This window comes from Hemicordylus capensis, chromosome 7 (genome assembly GCF_027244095.1).
Source record: "Hemicordylus capensis ecotype Gifberg chromosome 7, rHemCap1.1.pri, whole genome shotgun sequence".
NCBI lineage: Eukaryota > Metazoa > Chordata > Lepidosauria > Squamata > Cordylidae > Hemicordylus > Hemicordylus capensis.
In genome coordinates this window covers 27,746,702-27,765,254 of record NC_069663.1, presented here as the reverse complement: position 1 = coordinate 27,765,254, position 18,553 = coordinate 27,746,702, and the positions used below count along the sequence as shown (strand labels likewise).

Genomic DNA, 18,553 nt, shown 5'->3' with positions numbered 1-18,553 from the left:
GCTCTTCCTGATTCTGCCGATCTGCACATCGCAAAAATAATAAGAGCAAACAAACAACCACCAGGGGCTGGGGGAGACCCCAAATGCCCCTCTGGGCACAGGGACAGTTTAATAGAGAAAACCACTAGACGACACAACAGGTCTCCAGAGGAGGTTCTTCATCAGTGGATAGGACAGAAACCTCTTCAAAACAGCTCCCTAAAGAGCTGACGCCCGCTGCACAGCTATTTAAAAATGGCATTTGGTGTTTTGCATTTCATTTGACCTCTTTTATCTCCCCAAGCTCTTAATTACGGTGAGCCCCCTGGAGGCAGAAGAGCCAGCATTTGGAGAAACTGTTACCAGCTGCCCTGAGCTTACAGGATATGTCAATCTAATAAACTGATCAAAAGCAGGGGTCCCTCGGACGTTTAGCATGGATGGAATCCACTCGCCTCCATGAAAGCCAACGGGACAGTGAGGGAGACAGAAGGCTCAAACCAGAAAAGGATTGTTTTTGTTCTGCAACGTTTATTTCTTGTTGCTACTGAGCTTGTAGAAAACAGAGTGGGTGTCAGAGAGACACGAACAGCTGGTACATTTTGAGGCGAACCCTAACACTGGAGGCTCCAGCAGGGAAACGGAAAGGGTTCTCTGGAAGCCAAAACAAGCTTCCCTGCCCCCAAGTATTTATTTCGGTTTTTAAACCGGATACAAAAGAAGTACTTTCTCTTTACGAAAGGCAACTTCCACCACCCGTCACAGTCTGGGAATCTGCTTTTCACCAAGATCCCGTAACCAGATCTCATACAGCCAGCATGGCAGAATATTCCACCACAATTTGAAGACATTTCAAAGTGGACCAGAGGGACTGAAGTCTGTGTTTAAGGAAAACCTTTCCCCAACGTTGCTCATTTGCGGAGCATCAAATCCAATGGCAGAGGGGAAAATATCTCACTACGTCAATCCCAAAATTGGTATTTGAAAAAGCCGTTAACATTAACGGCTTTTAACTTTTTAATGACATTAACTATCTTCAGTTCGGGAATCCGGCAGGTTCTGATTACAAACCCCATCTTCTCCTAGTGGTTTCTTTTCTTTTGAGCCTTTAAAAGCGATTAAAAATGGGACAGTGCCATCCGTCTGTCTTGAACCCATGGACTTCTGGATGTCAGAGACCGGCCCCTAAGAAGGGTCTTAGGAACCCAGGAAGGGAAATGCAGCAAGAATGGCCACTATGGCTCACAGAGGGAGACAGAACCACATTTGCAAGGAAGTGTGTTGGAGAAATACCTGCCAATATGTTTTATTGTCCAAGGCACAATATATAGAGCCAGATGTCTTGCTACACTTTATTCCTTCAAAACACATGCAGTCTCTGTGCATGCAACGTGGGTTTGGTGGTTGTGGGTCGGGTCGGGTCGGTAGGGTACAGAAGCCTTCATTTCCATGCACAGAAAGAGTGTTTTATAAGTGCCTGGGAGGGAGTGCCTGAGTGTACTGGCTTTGGCTGTTAGTTGTTATAAAAAACAATCATTCAAAACAATCATTTTGGGCAGGGCTATACCAGCTGCCTTTAGATCTTTTAAAAAACAACACACACACACACACACTACACAAGCCTTTATAACACTAGTAGTTAAATAGTTTCTGGTGGGCTTCCCCGGTTCCTGCCCTATTGCTTTTAACGTTGCTGCCATGCAGATTGCTAAGAGAATATTTCCCCCAGTTTTTCCAAAGAGGCATTGTTCTGTAAGAACATAAGAGCCTTGCTGGATCAGGCCCAAGGCCTGTCTAGTCCAGCTTCCTGTTTCCCACAATGGCCCACCAGATGTCTCTGGGAAGACAACCCCCTCACTCTGAGCATTTGTGTGGCTGCCCCCTCCACTGACCCAGAATATCTACCTCTGACAGACGAAGTTCAAATGGCAGCCCAAGCCATCCATCCCAGAAGTGTGGATTGTCAGTGGGTAGCGCACCAACCACAGCGCATGGTACAGAGCGCATACCGCAGCCACTGTGATCTTGCAACCAACCAGTCACAAGGCACGCAAGTCCCTCACACAACAGGGGTGCTGTGGCTTCCCTTGGGACAAGGGCTATACCCACAGCTCCATCGCCAACTGGCAAAGTCCTATAAGCTGCATGGCATCGCTAGAAAGCGAACCAGCATGGAGAAGGCAGATCACCACTCCAAACTGGAAGCCCCTTTAGCAAGACACTCATCAGCAGAAAAAGCAGCGTTAGTAAATGGGTTAGAATGGAACACGTAAAATATCTGCACTTAATTGTCTACTGGCGATTACAACTGCAAAACAACGCAACGGGGGGGGGGACAGGGAAGAGAGGCCCCTTTCTGCTTCGGAAAAAGGGGCAGAAGAGAACGCAGAAGAGGAGAGACTGGGATTCCTTCTGCCTCCAAGGGAGGACTGCAAATCAAAGGGAGTGCAGAGCTCCAAGATGTTCCAGAACAGGCTCGGTGACATCGGGGGAAGGTGTGGACTCACTAGCAGGCTGGCTCTTAGGAGTACATGGTGAGCTGCAGCCACTGCAAGAAGAAGAAGAAGAAGAAAAGGCCACTCTCCAGATGTGCTGCTTCAAGTTTCGGAAGCCTCTCTCCAACCTGCCCCTGCCCCCCACCCCACCCCCATGCTGAGGGCAACATCCGCTTGTCACCCCCTGCTAACTGAGCAAAGAGGCACCTTTTAAAAGTGGTGGTTCTCTTTATTGAGCCACGGGAGAGCAACTGGCCCTATCCATCCCCAGCACAGCATCCCTCCAGTGGTTATTGCTGGTGTCTTTCTTTTTAAAGTTTAGATTATATTTTAGATTGTGAGCCCTCTGGGGATAGGGAGCCATTTTATTTATTTATATCTATGTAAACCGCTTTTCAACCTTTTGTTGAAAAGTGGTCTATAAATATTCATCGTCGTCATCATCACTGGGCTGCTTCCCTCTCCTCCTCAAGAGACGATTCTCCCTGGACCACACCGGAGGAGCCCCTTTCCTTTTCCCTTAACCAACCCAAGGAGAGGCCAATCCTGGCCACTTCCCTCCATCTGCTCTTGGAATAAACTGCCAACCTCTCTGCCTTAGTCTTTTGCTGCTGTTGGTGTGTCATGGTAATTAGATTTTTTAAAGATATGTTTTGTTTATATGATTCCATATCCTGCCCTTCAGCTAGAATTGGGACTGGGAACGGGGGGAGGTTCAGAATTAAAACAGCAGTACAATTGTGAGGTCCCACAGAGCTGGCCAGCACCCTGCCTGAAGTGAGCTCCTGAGAAAATACCCTAGAATTCCATGGTGGATGTCCCAGTGGCCATTGGCCAACAAGACGCTGTGAAGTGTTCCTGGATGTTTGAGGCAGATGACATACATTTGCATCTGTTTCCTCATTTTTTGGCATAGTTCGTTTTGCTTCCTCCCCTCAGAACCCTGCCAGGGCAGTCAATGGATTCTTCCAGGATTGCCCTCGCACCTCCCCTTGGCAGTCTTAAGCAAACAGAGGTAGCAACACCCCTCACCTCCTTCAGCGTCACACGGATCTGTCCACTGCCGTCTCTGTCCAGAGATTTGAAGGCACCTGGAAGTAGAAGGAACATGAAAAGTGGGGCAGCTTTGGGGTCAGGAAATCTGTTCTTTGCTCAGCTACATTAGGCCAAAGTTTGGTTGGAGCTATCATCAAGCACAAGGAGGTAGAGAAAGACCCTCCTGGAGGATCGAGAGAGAGAACAGGCTGTGAGCTCCTTGCAGGGTTTAGCAATGGGAGAAATCTGGCCTCCTGAGGCAGGTGGCCTGCCTCCCCCAGTTGCCAAAGGAGAGGCAAAAAGTGGGTGCAGATAAAACAACAATGATGCCTGTGGCAACAGAATTTGTAGGCCAGGAACCTTGGGTAAGGGCAGTGCTCCTTCTAAGGTCTGCACACATGTAGGCGCTCACAATTTTTTTTGATGACTGCTCAGTTCATTTTAGATCCCACTCAGGTTGAATAAGGAAGGCCCCACTCTCAACGCACGTGCGCACACACTGCCTTGATACTGTCGCCCAGAACAAATTAATTCCGCACACAGATTGAAAAAAAACTAGAGAGAACACTGGGTGAGGGTTAAGAAACTGGCCCACAAACCCTCCTCACAATGGCCTTCCTGGAAAAGTGGTTGCTGATCACGGACCTACAGGCAGAATTCCTGCCATCGACACTTACGAAACATGGCGTCCAGGCGCACAAGGCAGCTGATGAAGTTGTCAAAGTCCATGTTCCCGTTCTCATCTGAATATCGGCGCACGATCATACTGTACAGCTGCTGATTGAGCTTGAAACCTGAGGAAACGAAGGAGGGCAAAGAGGGAGAGATTTTCACTCACCGCAGAACAAACCTCGATTCCCAGTGTTTCCACAGCACAAAACCTTGGCGCTTCCTCCAGCCTTCACCCTTGCTGCTCACCTGCAGCCTCAAAGGCCCCTGGGAGCTCATTGCTGCTGATGGTCCCAGACCGGTCCGTATCGTACTGTTTGTAGATACACTGATGAGCAGAAAGGCCAAAAAGAGAAGAGTTACTGGTCATTTGAAAGGTTACAACAGGAGAGACACACAGAAGAGGGCCCAGAGCAAAATCACCGAGACCTTCTGGCCTTCCCACCACAACCTCCTGTGTGAGCTCAGTGCGAGAACCAAGCCCTGGTCTCGTTACCTGCCACTTCTTGATGTTGGTCCAGAGGTACTTGAATTCCTCAAAGCCCAGCTTCCCAGTTGTGTCACTCTGCACAAGGCACAGTCAAAGGGAACAACAAAGCATGGGGAAAAACCACCCACGCCTCCTTGCCATGTCCCCACCCCATTTCCAAAGCAGGCGAACATAGGAAGCTGCCATATACCGAGTCAGACCACTGGCCCATCCAGCTCAGTATTGTCTGCACAGACTAGCAGCAGCTTTTCCAAGGTTGCAGGCAGGAGTCTCCCTCAGTCCTACCTTGGAGATGCTGCCAGGGAAGGAACCTGGGACCTTCTTCATGCAAAGCTAATGCTCTAGGGAATGTACTAAAACAAGTGACAGGAAATGCCCACTGAAAAGCCCTGGTTCCCTCCAAAGGGCAATAGGAATGCATTTGGAAGGAGGAACATAGGAAGCTGCTTTCTGCTGAGTCAGATCACTGGACTACCTAGCTCAATATTGTCTACACAGACTGGCAGCGGCTTCTCCAAGACTGCAGGCAGGAGTCTCTCCCAGTCCTATCTGGAGATGCTGCCAGGGAGGGAACTTGGAACCTTCTGCATGCAATATGAATGGGCGACCAAGAGTCAAAGATTAGCAGAAGCCTGGCTTTGCGCATCCAGCTATGTTTTCTCTGGCTAGGCAGGCATTCTGGAGGCGGACAGCATCAGAAGGGCAGGTCTGGACCAGCAGAGGAAGCAGCGAATGCATCCTCTGCCTTATGGGGAGGAGAGACCCTTCTGTTGCCAGACTGGATATTCTTTGGTTACTAATCTAACACTGCATTTATATTTCTACCAAGACATCCAAGGCAGTTTATGGTTACTCAAATGCTAGAACAAAATAAATGTTGCAAAAGATTTTCAAAAGTTGCTGAGTCTCAGGCCGGTTAGGGTGGCATTTGGATGGCTTTGATTCCCTGCAGCAAACTGCTTCCAAATCTCTCCGATTTGGTGCAAAAGCGGCCTGTGCATTTGGCAAAGCACACAGGCAAAGGCCAGGCACAGGGCCTGAGCTTGCAAGAGGATACGTCCATGACGGCCACCATGCTGCGGCAAGTGTCGATCCCGAACCCATCAGTCTTCAAGTCTGGATCTAGAAAGGGGAAGCAGCAGCTGGTTGAAATGCAATTTGGGAAACAAAGAACAGAACAGAACACCACCCAAGAGTTTTAAGCTTGGAAGCCAAAGGGTTCTGCAAAATGAGCGAAATGTTGGTACCAGACTCACTCATGGCACATAATTTTACTCCAATTGCAGAATCCGGGTTTTCCTGATGTGCAATTTAGCGCGCACACACAGTTTGACCCTCACAGATCCCAAAGGATCCTCACAGATCTGTCACTTACGTCTGGTAACCACTTTGTTGAGGATATTCATCAGCTCCGAAGCACTCACTTCCATATCCTAAATGCCAAAAAGAAGAGACCGATCTAGAGATGTCAGGGGAAAGCTCAGGTGCCCTCCCTTTCCCTCCCTCTCTCCCAACACTGGAACCAGGGGACATCCCATGACACTGACGGCCAGGAAATGTAGGGCTGACAAAAGGAAATATTTTTTTCACACAGCGCATCATTAACCTGCGGAATTCTCTGCTATGGGATGTAGTGATGGCCACCAGCTTGGATGGCTTTAAAGGGGGCTTGGGCAAATTCATGGAGGACCGGTCTATCAGTGGCTACTAGTCTGGTGGCTGTGGGCCACCTCCAGCCTCAGAGGAAAGATGCCTCTTGATACCAGTGGCAGGGGAGCAACAGCAGGAGAGAGGGCATGTGCTCAGCTCTTGCCTGTGAGCTTCCCAGTTCCCAGGGGCATCTGGTGGGCAACTGTGTGGAACAGGATGCTGGACTAGATAGGCCTTGGGCCTGATCTAGCAGGGCTGTTTTTATGCCACCACCCCTGTGAAAACACAATGCTCCACTCGACACTCCTGGTGCTTCTTCCCTCAGCCAAACCTCACAGCAACAAGAGGCTAGCCCTCAGTCCTTTGCAAACAGCCCCGAACAGAAGCAACACACTCACGTCTCCTGCCAGCTGCGTGAAGAGCCTCCGGAACTGCCGCACCTCCTCGCTCTCATTGGCCTCGATGTTGGAGAAGTGGCTGCGAGGCGGCTGCCACAAGGAGAGAAACGGCAAGAGGCAAATTACCAAAGAGAAGGGTTGCCGGGGGGGGGGGGGGACGGGCAACGAATGGGGCGTAAGCAACAGGTACAGCAAGGTCCCAACAGCTCTGCCCGAAACAGCAGCCACGAATTCTTTTGCACAGAAATCTTGATACCCCCATTACCACTTTTTCAGGTCATGTTTGTGTTTTGTTTTTGTTTTTTAAAGGGAAATGGCTTTGAACTTTGAAGAATAGTGGCCTAATAAATAAGTGTCCCAGGCAGCTAACACAATTGGTTTATGAAACTAAGCTGAGCTGATGCCAAAATGAATCTGTAAGCTTCAAGATGCAACAAGACTCTAGGGCTGCTCTCAGGGTCGGCATTCAGGTAGGTGGAGCCCTCCCACCCGCCGCTACTAATCCAGAAGCCCTGTGTGCTCCCCATTGGCTGTCGAGAGAATTCTAGAGGAATTGCAACAGAGAATTCTCTAGCAAGAGGGCTAAACTCCCCACTCCTGCTCTCTTGCTATAGAATTCTCTGGAGCCGGCTACAAGTTCTGGGCTGAATGAGGCCCGGAAGCTCCTCACCCTCACCCAAATGAGGGTGGAGAGCATCTCCTAAGCCCTAACGCTGATTGTGAGAAAAACCCTTCTTGGCTGCCCCCCGACTAACACTGCTTACCTGGACAATAATTAAACGTGCAGTATCAGAAACTCAAGCTCCAAAGGAAGCAGACATTTACTCTAACAGCAGCAAGACAGCAGTCAGCTCAGCACAGCACCCCCCACCTTCCCACCGGCCTCTAACATCACCCTTCACTATCTCAGCAATCCACAGTTGCTCTCCTGCTTGCCATCCCAACATGACACATCCTTCCCCCTGCAATGAGGGATTCCAGCGTGTTTCAGGCACACGCCCTTGCCAAGTGTAGTGGGGCTTTTGGACGACATGACCCAGCATCCTGTCTCCTGTGCCAGCAGCACTGAGAACCACAGAGCAAAGAGGCAAACCCCTGCAACTGTCCGGGCATAAATAACGACTTACCGGGGGTTCTGGGTTATACTGTGCTGCTGCTTCACTGTGATGGAGAGAGAAAAAGGAGAGAAGTTATTAGAGCCAGGCCCTAAGAGTGGTCCCTTCAATCCTCCCACAACGAGACTGGATGTCCTAACACAAGGTGGACTCTCAACATCTGTCCAAGATTCTTTGACCTGGATTCCAATGGGCTTGTGCAGCCCAAGAAAAGTGATTAGGGCAGGGGTGGTGGCTATGATGAGGCTCTCCAGCCATTGCTGGACTACAACTCCCATCATTGCCAGCCATAACTTGTGGCTGAGGATGATGGGAGTTGTAGTCCAACAACAGCTGGAGAACCTCAGCTTGGCCACCCAATAACGAGGGTTGGGCATTTGGCCAGACAGCAGAAAGCATTTGGTCAACTGACCAGCTGAATACTGATCAAATAATAGTCAAGTATTTTTGAAAGCATTAACTTTATCTGAACAACAACAAATACTGTAATCCTCAACATGGTTGATACTTATGGCATTTACAGACTCAACTGTTATTACAAAACAATGAAATTTAATGTTTAAAATGGCAATGAATTATTCTAACTTAACGATAAGCAAGGTTTCTTTAAGTGTGAATGATTCACAGAGCAGCTTTTCTCTTATTTTATTTATTTATTGAACATATTTATATACTGCCCAAAACATGTGTCTCTGGGCGGTGTACAAAACGCATGTCTCTCTGCCTTTTATCCTGGACCACCAGGGTTAGCCTACGACACAAATTAGAAAAGAGGAGGGGGGGAATAAAAACAGAAACAAAATAGAGTAATATAACTATTAAAAAGCAAAAGTCCTCATCTGGCAGTTTAACAACTACAGCACACGGACTCTGGCTGAAACTTATAATGTGGAAAAGGAAAGAAACCAAAGAGAAGAAGAAAACAAATAATTAAAGCATATAAATGGTTTGTGGAGGGGTGGTGGTTGTTTAATAAAGTAAGGTTCTAGACCTCATTTTCACACAGAAGAACTCAGAAAGATGGGTGCCGTGTCTACAGCAGGCTTGGAAACAGGGCTTGGCCACGGAAATATTATTTGCCATTTGCCTGCCTTGGGGCGGCAGGATTATTTTCATAAAGGATGTGAGGAAAATTCCAGGGATGATGCAGCAGGCCCCAAAAAGGAAGAAATGAGGCATGCACGCACACCCTCCACCTCTCCCTCCCTGCCCTGCTTCTCCCTCAGGTGACATCTATGACACTCAGAGAACCACAAAGAACCAAATGTCAGAGTTGGAGTGGTTTGGTTGAGACTCAGCGGAGGTACAAGGAAAAAGGACTGGGGAGGGGCACAGAAGAAGTAGAGTGCATTATTGGGGAGGGGTAAACTTTTCCCCATGTTCGATTTCTGAGAGAGGAATAATGTAGGGATGGGCCCAGACCGGCCCAGAGGCCATTGTAAAGGCCTCTGGACCGGCCCGGACCTTGGTGGTTCGGTTCGGGGGTGCGGGGTAGCTTTAAGAGCGGCAGGAGGGTTTACTTACCCTCCCGCCACTTTCCCGCTCTGGCGCTGTAATGTTCAGAGTAATTGAGGTGGCAGGATACCTCCCTGCCGTGCCGCCCCTTCCCCGCTGCTGCTCTGCAAACTTCCCAGTAGTGCCTTGCGCGCGCACACATCGTGCGTGCACTTCACGTTTAGTAGCTTTCACACTTTAGTAACTTTCACCAGCAGAGAGACTATGGGGGCTGTTTTATTGTTTCTGTGGCTTCTCCAGACTGCCAGCAAACCAGTTTGGCAGTAAACAAAAGCAAGGTTCCAGCAATGCACAGCGGCCAGCCCATCCCTGCAAGCAAACCGGGGCAAGGCATGCCCAGCTTTCCAAAGAAAATACCTCCCAGCCAAGGAGAAGGCCCTGGAGCACTCCGCAGCCCCCTTCCTGCTCCCTCACTTCTCATGCTGCACAGCGTCAAGGCTGTGTGCTTGAGCCGCCTAAGCTGCCATCCCAGATGACAAGGAAGGCATGTTCCCAGGCGGCAAGCTTTCCGGATCAACCCCACCCAAATGCTGTGCCCAACAGGAATTATACAAAGTACTGCTTTGCATAATTGATTCTGCTCCCCACCCCCGCCACACACCTCCTGTGATCAGAAGTGGTGGTGGGAAGACAACGGAAGGGGACAAAAATGGAATCTAGATGGGGGGTGGATAGAGAACTGCAAGGGCACTGAAACTATGCTCACTCCCCTCCACCAGAAGCTCCCCTCAGCCCAGTTTCTGAGCAACACCAACTTTTAACTGACACAATCCTCAAATCCAGACATCCTAGACAACTCAGTCCTGTGAGCACCCAAACATTTTCTTGCTTGTGTGCATGAAATTAAAGTCGTAACCTTGCAAACATGACTGCAAGCTACTAGTCCACAAGAATAGTGACTTGGCAGCCTGTCAACATGTCCCAATGTCAGTCATTTGTGGCACATCAACTACCTAAAGGCAAACCACCAGCCTCTTGGGGAAGCCGCTGCCAGTCTGTGTAGGCAATGAGCTAGATGGACCAAGGGTTTGACTCAGTATAAGGCAGCTTCCTATGTTCCTAACTTTCTTCCAGTTCACAAACCTCAAGTAATATAACCCTATTTACTCAAATCTAAAAACCCAAGACTGGGTTTTTTTCCAAGTTCTTTGATGTTAGAAATTGGGGGGCCATCTTAAATTCAGAGTCCTGTTCCTTTCAGGTAATTAGAAGTATAACCTATATTTAACCTCTATTTTTTTAAGGGGGTCGTCTTAAATTAAAGTAATCTTCTATTCAGGCAAATATGGTATTTTTAGGCCCGTTAACAACACAAACAAGTTTATCTGTCAACCACCCCATAACAAATTACTCTCTGGGCAGCTCATAACAAAACAGTAATAGAATAATATATACACACAAAAACAAAACAAATTACAACATTAAAAAAAAAAAAAGCAAGACGAAAACATTTTAAAGATTCAGTTTAAAACCCTGTTTTAAAAGACCTGAATGAAGAGAAAAGTCTTCAGCTGCTGTCTAAAAGAACCAAGTGAGGATGCCAGGCGGGCCTCTCGGGGGAAGCTATTCCATAATGCAGCGCACTAACCTGATAGCGCTGATGACTCCTCCTAGGATCCCCATGGCGCCGCCGCCGCCGCCGCCACCTCCCCGGCCTCCACCACCTCCACCGCTTAAAAATCCTCCGATGACATTGCCGATGTTGATGTTTCCTCCTCCTCCTCCGCCGCCGCCACCTCCGCCAAGGAAGTTTTTGACAAGAAACATTCTGAGAAGTTAGGAAGAGGGATCAATGCAGCTGCCCTGCTGGAGAGAAAACAGAGGAGGAAAAGGAGCCTTGGACCACACTGCTAGCTGAACACACCCTTAATATGTTGGAAGATTCCTCCAGTGTTGGAGGTACTAGTAGCGACTCCAACTAGAGAGGCACCAAGGGAGGCGCAGCGGCCTCTCCTTCCTGGAGCTCCATTTGCTCTTCTCTCTCCCGCACCATGCTGCCTGCAGGCTGGCCATTTGTCAGGTAGAGCTGTGCGGTTAACCTGATGAATGGCCAACCAGCAGGCAGCATGGCTCTCGTTAACGCCGTGGTGGGGAGAGAGAAGAGCAACTGGAGCGGCCAGGAATCAGAGACAGCTGTGCCTCATCTGGCATCCCCCTGGCTCGTTAGGACGAGCTGCTACTGGAAGATACAAGCTTTTTAAATAAATAAAACTAAAATTAACACTTGCACTGGATGAGATCCCGTAATTGCTCAGGAATAGCAGTACTTACTCATTAAAAGAGCAACACGTACGCCTGCTCCTGCCTCCAATCAGGGCACATCCATTAGAGAAGTATGAGAATATTGTAATTAATACACACACACTTAACACCAAAGAGAGATCCAATAAAAACAGGGGAGGAAAGCCCAACATCTTCACTTGGGGGGTGGGGGGGACATACTTCCACATTTTGGACCTGCCTGTCAGCAGGTATTCTGTCTTTGTAACCTGGGCTGGAAAAATATACACATATTTCAGATTCCTAGGTGCCCTGCCCATATCAGATTTTTAGATTCCAAGTGCCTGGGATTTCTTAGGAGCCAAGTTTATAACCTGGGATTCCCCCATCATGGAGATGTGAGTGGTCTGCCACAACAGTACCATGTAAATACTGCAAGGGAACCATTCAGTTTGCCTTAACAATGAATGCCTTTGTGGTAATGAGAATGTGCAGAGAAACACATTTGTTGAGCCTATTTTTAAAACACACACACACAGTGGAACATCAGAAATTAAAGAGATCGTGTGGCTTAGCTGGCTAAAAACAAGGTTGCTATTTATGGGCAGAAAGGACAGGTTTAATAGGGAAGTATTGCCCTTGGATTCTGTTGCTTTTGGTTCAGAAGGGGAGGAAGACAAACAAGATCACACACTATGGCTGATGGTGGAGAGAGAATTCCCTAATCCCGGAAGAATAAAAAGCAGGGGCACAGAAACAGAAAAATCTATCGATGTGCTTTTGTGCCTGAAGGCGGGGTACAAGTCCCTTAAAAATAGAAAAATAAGTAAATAAATGCTTACTGGGGAGTTATTTGCCAGCCTTATGAGACTACAACTCCCAGGGTTCCCTGGGGGAAGCTGCAACGGATAAGGACTGTTTTAATGGGTTGAAGAAGTGCTTTAGAGTTCTAGCCCCCCCCCCCCGAGAAAAGAATCTGTAGAACACAGATGGCAAGATGACCTCCTCATCCCAGCATGGGCACCCAGGAGCACCCTCCGAACCTGAGGCAGTGTGGTGATCCCCCAGAAGGTGATCCTTGCAAAAATCTAGAAAGCAGCTGCACCAGGATAACGGAGAGAACCCATGAAACTCCACTTCTCACCGGGGCCAAGAGGAGTGAGGAGTGCAGACACGTTCCTTTCAGAGGCAGAATATTAAATCCAGTAGGGTGGCAGATCTCTTGCTGGATGCTCTCTGCTGCTTAACACCCCCTGGTGAACTGCCGAGTGAACCCACAAAGCCCTTGGAGTTCCAAGATGCTGGGAAGCGGGTGGGACGGTCAGGGAGTGATCAGGTGCTAGCGCAGGCCTGCTCAATTTAGGCCCCCCCTCCAGCTGTTTTTGGACTACATCTCCCATAATCCCTACCCACAGTGGCCAAAAGCTAGGGATTATGGGAGTTGTAGGCCACCATCTGCAGAAGGGCCCAAGTTCAGCATCCCTGTGCTAGGGCAACAGACACTCCCAAAAGGATCCAGGATCATTGAGGAGTCTGAGGAAGGGAGGAAGGCAGGCATTTCCTGTGGAAAATAACCAGATTTAGAGACGAGAAAGTCTAGCAATTGCAGCAGGTTTAGCAATGGCACCTTTTGCCTCTAAGGTCTATCAACTGTGCAGAAAAAGGCACGTACATCACAAGAGCAGAAATTCACAAGCTCAGGTCCACAGACGTCATTGGACTCCAACTCCCATCATCCCCAGGGTCAGCAGCTTTTGTGGCTGGGGATGATGGGAGTTGTAGTCCACCACCATCTGGAGACCGAAGTTGGGAACCCGTGCATGAGGAAGATTGAAGAGATCCAGAATATTAGGGGAGGCTCCAGAAGATCCCGAATCCTTCCGGTTCTTATGAAGAGGAAGAATGAATCGTCAACATTGGGGGGAAGCAAAGGATCTAGCGGGGCGGTGGCAGTTAGTGGCTCCAGGAACAAGATCCTTTGGGCGGGGGGGGGGGATGGATCGGAAGGGCCTGCAGGGGCAAGAGGCTTACAAAAGTGATCTAGTGTGCGGGAAAGGATCCAAGAGGCCGCAGAAAGAGATCATGCAGGAGACTCGACAGAGAACAAGAAAAAAAAAAACCAGAACCCAAAGGGGAGAGAAGAAGAGCATTTGCAGCAGGCCCAGCGGAAGAAGTCGATCCTGGGCGGGGGGGAATCCCCTAAAGGGGATCCCCGGGGATCTGCACGACAAAAGGAGGATCCACTCACTGCAAGGACATGAACCCGTTTGCGGCCAGCCGGCCTGGATCTCCTTCCCCCGCTTACCTTCTTCTGGCGGTGGCTTCTCCGGGGTCGCTCCTGCAACGGGCGGATCTCCGGCAGAGGCACTGCGGGATCTACCACGCCCGAGCGAGTCACTGCCGCGGAGCCGCCCGGACGGAGGTTCCTGCGGGGCCCTAGCGCCGCTCGCCTTTGGCGTGTCTCTCTCTCTCACTTCGCTCCCTCTGCACAAGGAGCTCCCTTGTCTGTGTTTGCTTCTGCCGGGCTCCTGTGACTGCCAGAAGTCGCCTGCCAGGTAGAAGTTTGGCAGGTGAAGCTTCCCCCTTGCTTCACTGCCAGGCCAGGGAAAGTTTCACCGGTTTTATTTCCGCCTGCCCGGGGCCGGATCATGGCACTAACAACTATGTCCTATGGTTATGGCCCTAAACGATGCCAAAAGACCCTACAACATTTCAAAATGGGTCGGCAAGCCTGTGATGCCTTGCTCTAAAGCGGGCCCTGGACAGATAAATTTTCACTCCGACGTACAGTATTTCTGCACATGTTCATAAACTCAGTAGGGGCACAAATAATTGTGCAGCCATGTACATATATTTTTGTCTTATCAGAACAATGGTGTCTGTTTTAGAGTCTCCCCCCCACCTCCGCTTCTCCTTTATTTTCCAAGCAATTATGCAAAAATTGAAATTTAGCCATTTTTCTTTTAGAGGCCCCTGAGTCGAAGGCCCTAAACTGCAGATTACTTTCCATGCGCCTAAAGCTGGTGCTGTGCCTGCCATTCCGAGGCAAAAGAGTCTGGCTGGGAAAGAAGAGCGTAAGCCAACCTCTGGAGATTATTAAGTGTACACTGCAAAAGAAGAAGAGCCACAAATCTGGATTCCTGACTCCCTCGCCAATGCCCTCACCTCTTGCTGGTGGGCTTCCCAGGAGCACGTGGTAGGCCACTGTGTGGAACAGGATGCTGGACTAGATAGGCCTTCTTGGGCCTGATCCAGCCGGGCTGTTCTTATGACCCACTTTGGTTTGATGCAAGCCGTGCTCTTCCAGTGACATTCTTGATTTCCCCTCCAAAAACAATCAGAATCTGTTTCCATGATAGTGAACATACTTGAATCTGTCTTATGGATTACAGCCATTTGATACTCAGTCCAAAGTGACTCCGCATGGTCACCTTGGCGGATTCACAGCAGAATTAGGCCTGGTCTACATAGGCAGCAAGCCACCTAATGGCGCAGCAGGGAAGTAACTTGCCTAGTGAGCAAGAGATTGCCGGTTCGAATCCCCGCTAGTATGTCTCTCAGACTATGGGAAACTCCTATATCTAGCAGCAGTGCTGCAGGAAGATGCTGAAAGGCACCATCTCATCCTGCGCGGGAGGCGGCAATGGCAAACCCCTCCTGTATTCTACCAAAGACAGCCACAGGGCTCTGTGGGCGCCAGGCAACTGTAGTTTACATAGGCAGCAGACTATACCAAGGGTCCCATATATTGTTGGACTACAACTCCCATCATCCCCAGCCACAGTGTAGTCCAACTACATCTGGGAACTCAAAGCTGGGAACCCCTAGATTATGCCACTTCAGACTGCAGGCAGGGTGGGGGGTTCTGAATGCCCCCCCCAAGTAAAATTCCCTGCAAGTGGAAATTTAGCACCGCAAGGAGAAAGATTCTAGTTTGCTCCCTACAGTGTTAGATTTCTTCAGGGAGGCTTATTTTGCACGAGGGAGCCCTATAGATGTGATTGCCTATCTGCAGTTTAAAATGGTACAGCCCACTGAACCACCTCAGGGGCTCGGCCACCTCAGTTTGCTCCAAGGGTGGCAGGCAGCCCCAGAAGACAGCTTCACAGTTTGGTCAAGGCGGGGCCCTCTTTTTGCTCCACTGCCTGCCTTCTCAGAAACACCCTCCCCCCTCGCTTCTCTTCCTCTTCTCAAACCCGCTTGGCCAGTTCCTGGACTGCAGGGAAGGGGAGTGCAGTGTCCGCTCTGGAGGGTGCGTTTTGCTCCTGGGGCCAAATAATTCACCCGAATCCAGCTCTCAGTCAGACCCCTGGAATGCAGATGCGGGAGGGCCTGGGGAGGAGGGTGGAGCGAGAAGGCAACTCCCTTTTGCGGGAAGTGGCGAGGGCTTCCTTCCTCGCGAGCAATGCGGAGTCACTTGGCAGTCTGAATGCAAACCCCAGCTCCTTTCCTAGCAAGCTGCTCCAGCCCCTATTGAAACCTCAGGTTTAGTTCTGGCTCATTCCACCACTACACACACATTCTGGCACTGTGACCTCCACGTCACTGTAACCTGATCCAGTGCATGTTTACTTGGCCTTCCACAGAGCTCAGTGGGTATGCGCCCAAGGAAGTGTGCCTGCCTAGCCCTTCAGAGTCAAAGCTGCACTCACAACACCACAGATACACTCACAAAGGGAGACATTTCCAGTGGGACTTACTTTTAGGGCATGCAGAGAGGCCTGTTTGTTTATGTCGCATACAGGAGGGCCAACCTGACACTCCAGCTGCTCTTAGACTACAGCTCCCATCATCCAGTCACAAAGGCTTCAACCATCATGGTTGTGGATGATGGGAGCTGTATCCAAGAGCAGGCAGAGAGCCTCAGGTTGGCCCCCTTCCTTGATCTAAAAATATTGTCCGATGGGGCTTGCTCTAGCCCCAATCCTTACCGAAACCCTAGCCTTGTCTCCCTTTCTCTACCCCCTCACTAAACCTCTCCCCTCCACCTTGCATAAGCCACAAAATAAAAAGGATCCTCCCCACTACCCTTCCTTCCTTCCCCTGGCAGTGGTTGAGGCAGGTCACTTTAGGGTGCTGGGCCCTGGGGTTTTGCAGCTAGTCAAAGGCTGTTTGGAGTTTTTGCCTTATCTGTCTCCAGTTAGGTCCTCCACTCCATTATTGGCCAGTTAACCACTTAACTACCAGTCTCTCTGAAACTGAGGTGCTTTCACTGACTTACTCGCCTTCCACCACTTCCTGAAGGTGCTCAGGCCAGACCAGGGATCTGTGGCTATCTTAGGCCAGCTCTTCCTCCTCTCTTGTGTGCCCTTCAACCAACAGCCTCTAGGCTGCTCCAACTCTCTATTTATATATACTCTGCTCTTTGGAATGCTGGGTAGGCCCAGCCAATCCTAACCCCAGTGGTCACCTTTGAAATTGATTGGCTGAAGCCTCCACCTACAGAGTGGCTTCTGCTTTAATTTGATTGGACAGGACCCTTACCTGTGGGACCTTCTCATTGGACAGTTTTGGATGCCACCAAACCCCCTAAGCTTAGCCCAAACGCCTGCCTGTAAACAGACAAAAGTGGAACCAGCCAGCCAAGGGAATAGATCCTTCACGGGTTACTCTGGGCACATGGAGGGCAACTCTTATGGTAACCAAACACTGATGTTACTATGTAAACCAAACGAATGTGAATTTCGTAAGAAGAACAGGCCCAGCAAGGGCTTAGGTTGGCCATCCATGTCAGTCTAATTGCAGTACAACACGTGAATCATTGCCACTTTTAATCTTTGAATGCAAAGGAGCAATAGATTTTGTGCATATATTTTATTTCTATTTGTTTGTCTACTTATTTATTTATTTTTAAAAATGTGTCTATCCCACCAGTCTTTGTAAAACCAGGGCAACAAAATACATGCAAAGATTAAAACAACAATGCTTACTTCCTTTTACACAGCCACAGTTTATCAGCTTGAGGACACATCACACTTAGCTCCTTACGGGGAGAAAAACTTGCTAGAAAACTTGCATTAAAAGAAAGCAGCCGTCAGGAAGGGAGTGCCACTTAGCACATACAAAGTGCTCTCCCTGTCAGGCCGCATGGATATTTCTGCAGTTCAGGAGGAGGGCTTCCATTTATTTATTTGACATATTTGTATACCGCCCATAACACAAATCTCTTGGCGGTTTACAACAAAACAATAAAAACAACAAGGGAGGAGAGCTGGTCTTGTGGTCGCAAGCATGACTTGTCCCCTTAGCTAAGCAGGGTCTGCCCTGGTTGCATATGAATGGGAGACTAGAAGTGTGAGCACTGGAAGATCTTCCCCTCAGGGGATAATGGGGCCACTCTGGGAAGAGCATTTAGGTTCCAAGTTCCCTCCCTGGCTTCTCCAAGATAGGGCTGAGAGAGATTCCTGCCTGCAACCTTGGAGAAGACGCTGCCAGTCTGTGAAAACAATACTGAGCTAGATAGACCAATGGTCTGACTCAGTATCTGGCAGCTTCCCATGTTGCTAAATAAAAAGGTTAAAACATTACAATAATTTAAAGTTTAAAACAACGTTAAAACTATTAAAAATCATTAAAAACTGTGGAAACAGTATCTAATTAAAAGCCTGGAATGAACAAATGTGTCTCGACTGCTTTTTTAAAAGTTGTAAGATTAAATTATTGTTTTAATTTATGTAAACCGCCTCGAGTCTATAGAAGTAAGGCGGTCAATACATTTGCTAAATTATAGATAAATAATAAATAATATCAAATAAGCAAGCAGGCGTGTTTTCGAGGAGGAAGGCTGGACGGCGGCCATCCCCTGGGGTGCCTCTTGCTCCTCTGTCCCTGCAGCCAGCAGGTGCGTCAGCAGGTCCTTTTTTCGTTCTTCCGAAGGTTGCCTCTTTGCACTCGCTCCCCAACGGAGCCGCGAAAGACGAGGAGGAGGAGGAGGAGCTGCCCTTGCCCCGCCCCGAATCGCCACGTCACCCGTGTCACGCCCCTCTC

The 18,553-nt window shown here is 49.2% G+C and overlaps 1 protein-coding gene across 2 annotated transcripts; it reads right to left on the bottom strand.

Moving 5' to 3' along the window:
• Positions 1-1,256: 1,256 nt before the first annotated feature.
• CAPNS1 (calpain small subunit 1) lies at positions 1,257-16,917 on the bottom strand. Of its 2 annotated transcripts, XM_053268369.1 has the most exons (12): positions 16,788-16,917; positions 13,872-14,114; positions 10,935-11,152; positions 7,844-7,877; positions 6,717-6,806; positions 6,044-6,101; positions 5,726-5,790; positions 4,675-4,743; positions 4,428-4,506; positions 4,187-4,303; positions 3,507-3,565; positions 1,257-2,527 (listed from the first exon to the last, which is right to left on the bottom strand). In XM_053268369.1, exons 3-12 carry the CDS (start codon positions 11,111-11,113, stop codon positions 2,501-2,503), a joined length of 777 nt encoding a protein of 258 aa, XP_053124344.1. In that variant the 5' UTR covers positions 11,114-11,152; positions 13,872-14,114; positions 16,788-16,917; the 3' UTR covers positions 1,257-2,500. The 2 variants fall into 2 exon arrangements, with proteins under 2 accessions (XP_053124344.1, XP_053124345.1); XM_053268370.1 differs by lacking the exon at positions 16,788-16,917 and having other exon boundaries at positions 10,935-11,149; positions 13,872-14,049.
• Positions 16,918-18,553: the final 1,636 nt, after the last annotated feature.

Coding starts and splice junctions, on each gene's coding strand:
- CAPNS1 (XM_053268369.1), bottom strand. CDS start 11,113: ATGTTTCTTGTCAAAAACTTCCTTGGCGGAGGTGGCGGCGGCGGAGGA. Junction 5,791..6,043: donor CAACAAAGTGGTTACCAGAC/GTAAGTGACAGA, acceptor TCCCCTTTCTAG/ATCCAGACTTGAAGACTGAT. Junction 3,566..4,186: donor GCGCCTGGACGCCATGTTTC/GTAAGTGTCGAT, acceptor TTCTACTTCCAG/GTGCCTTCAAATCTCTGGAC.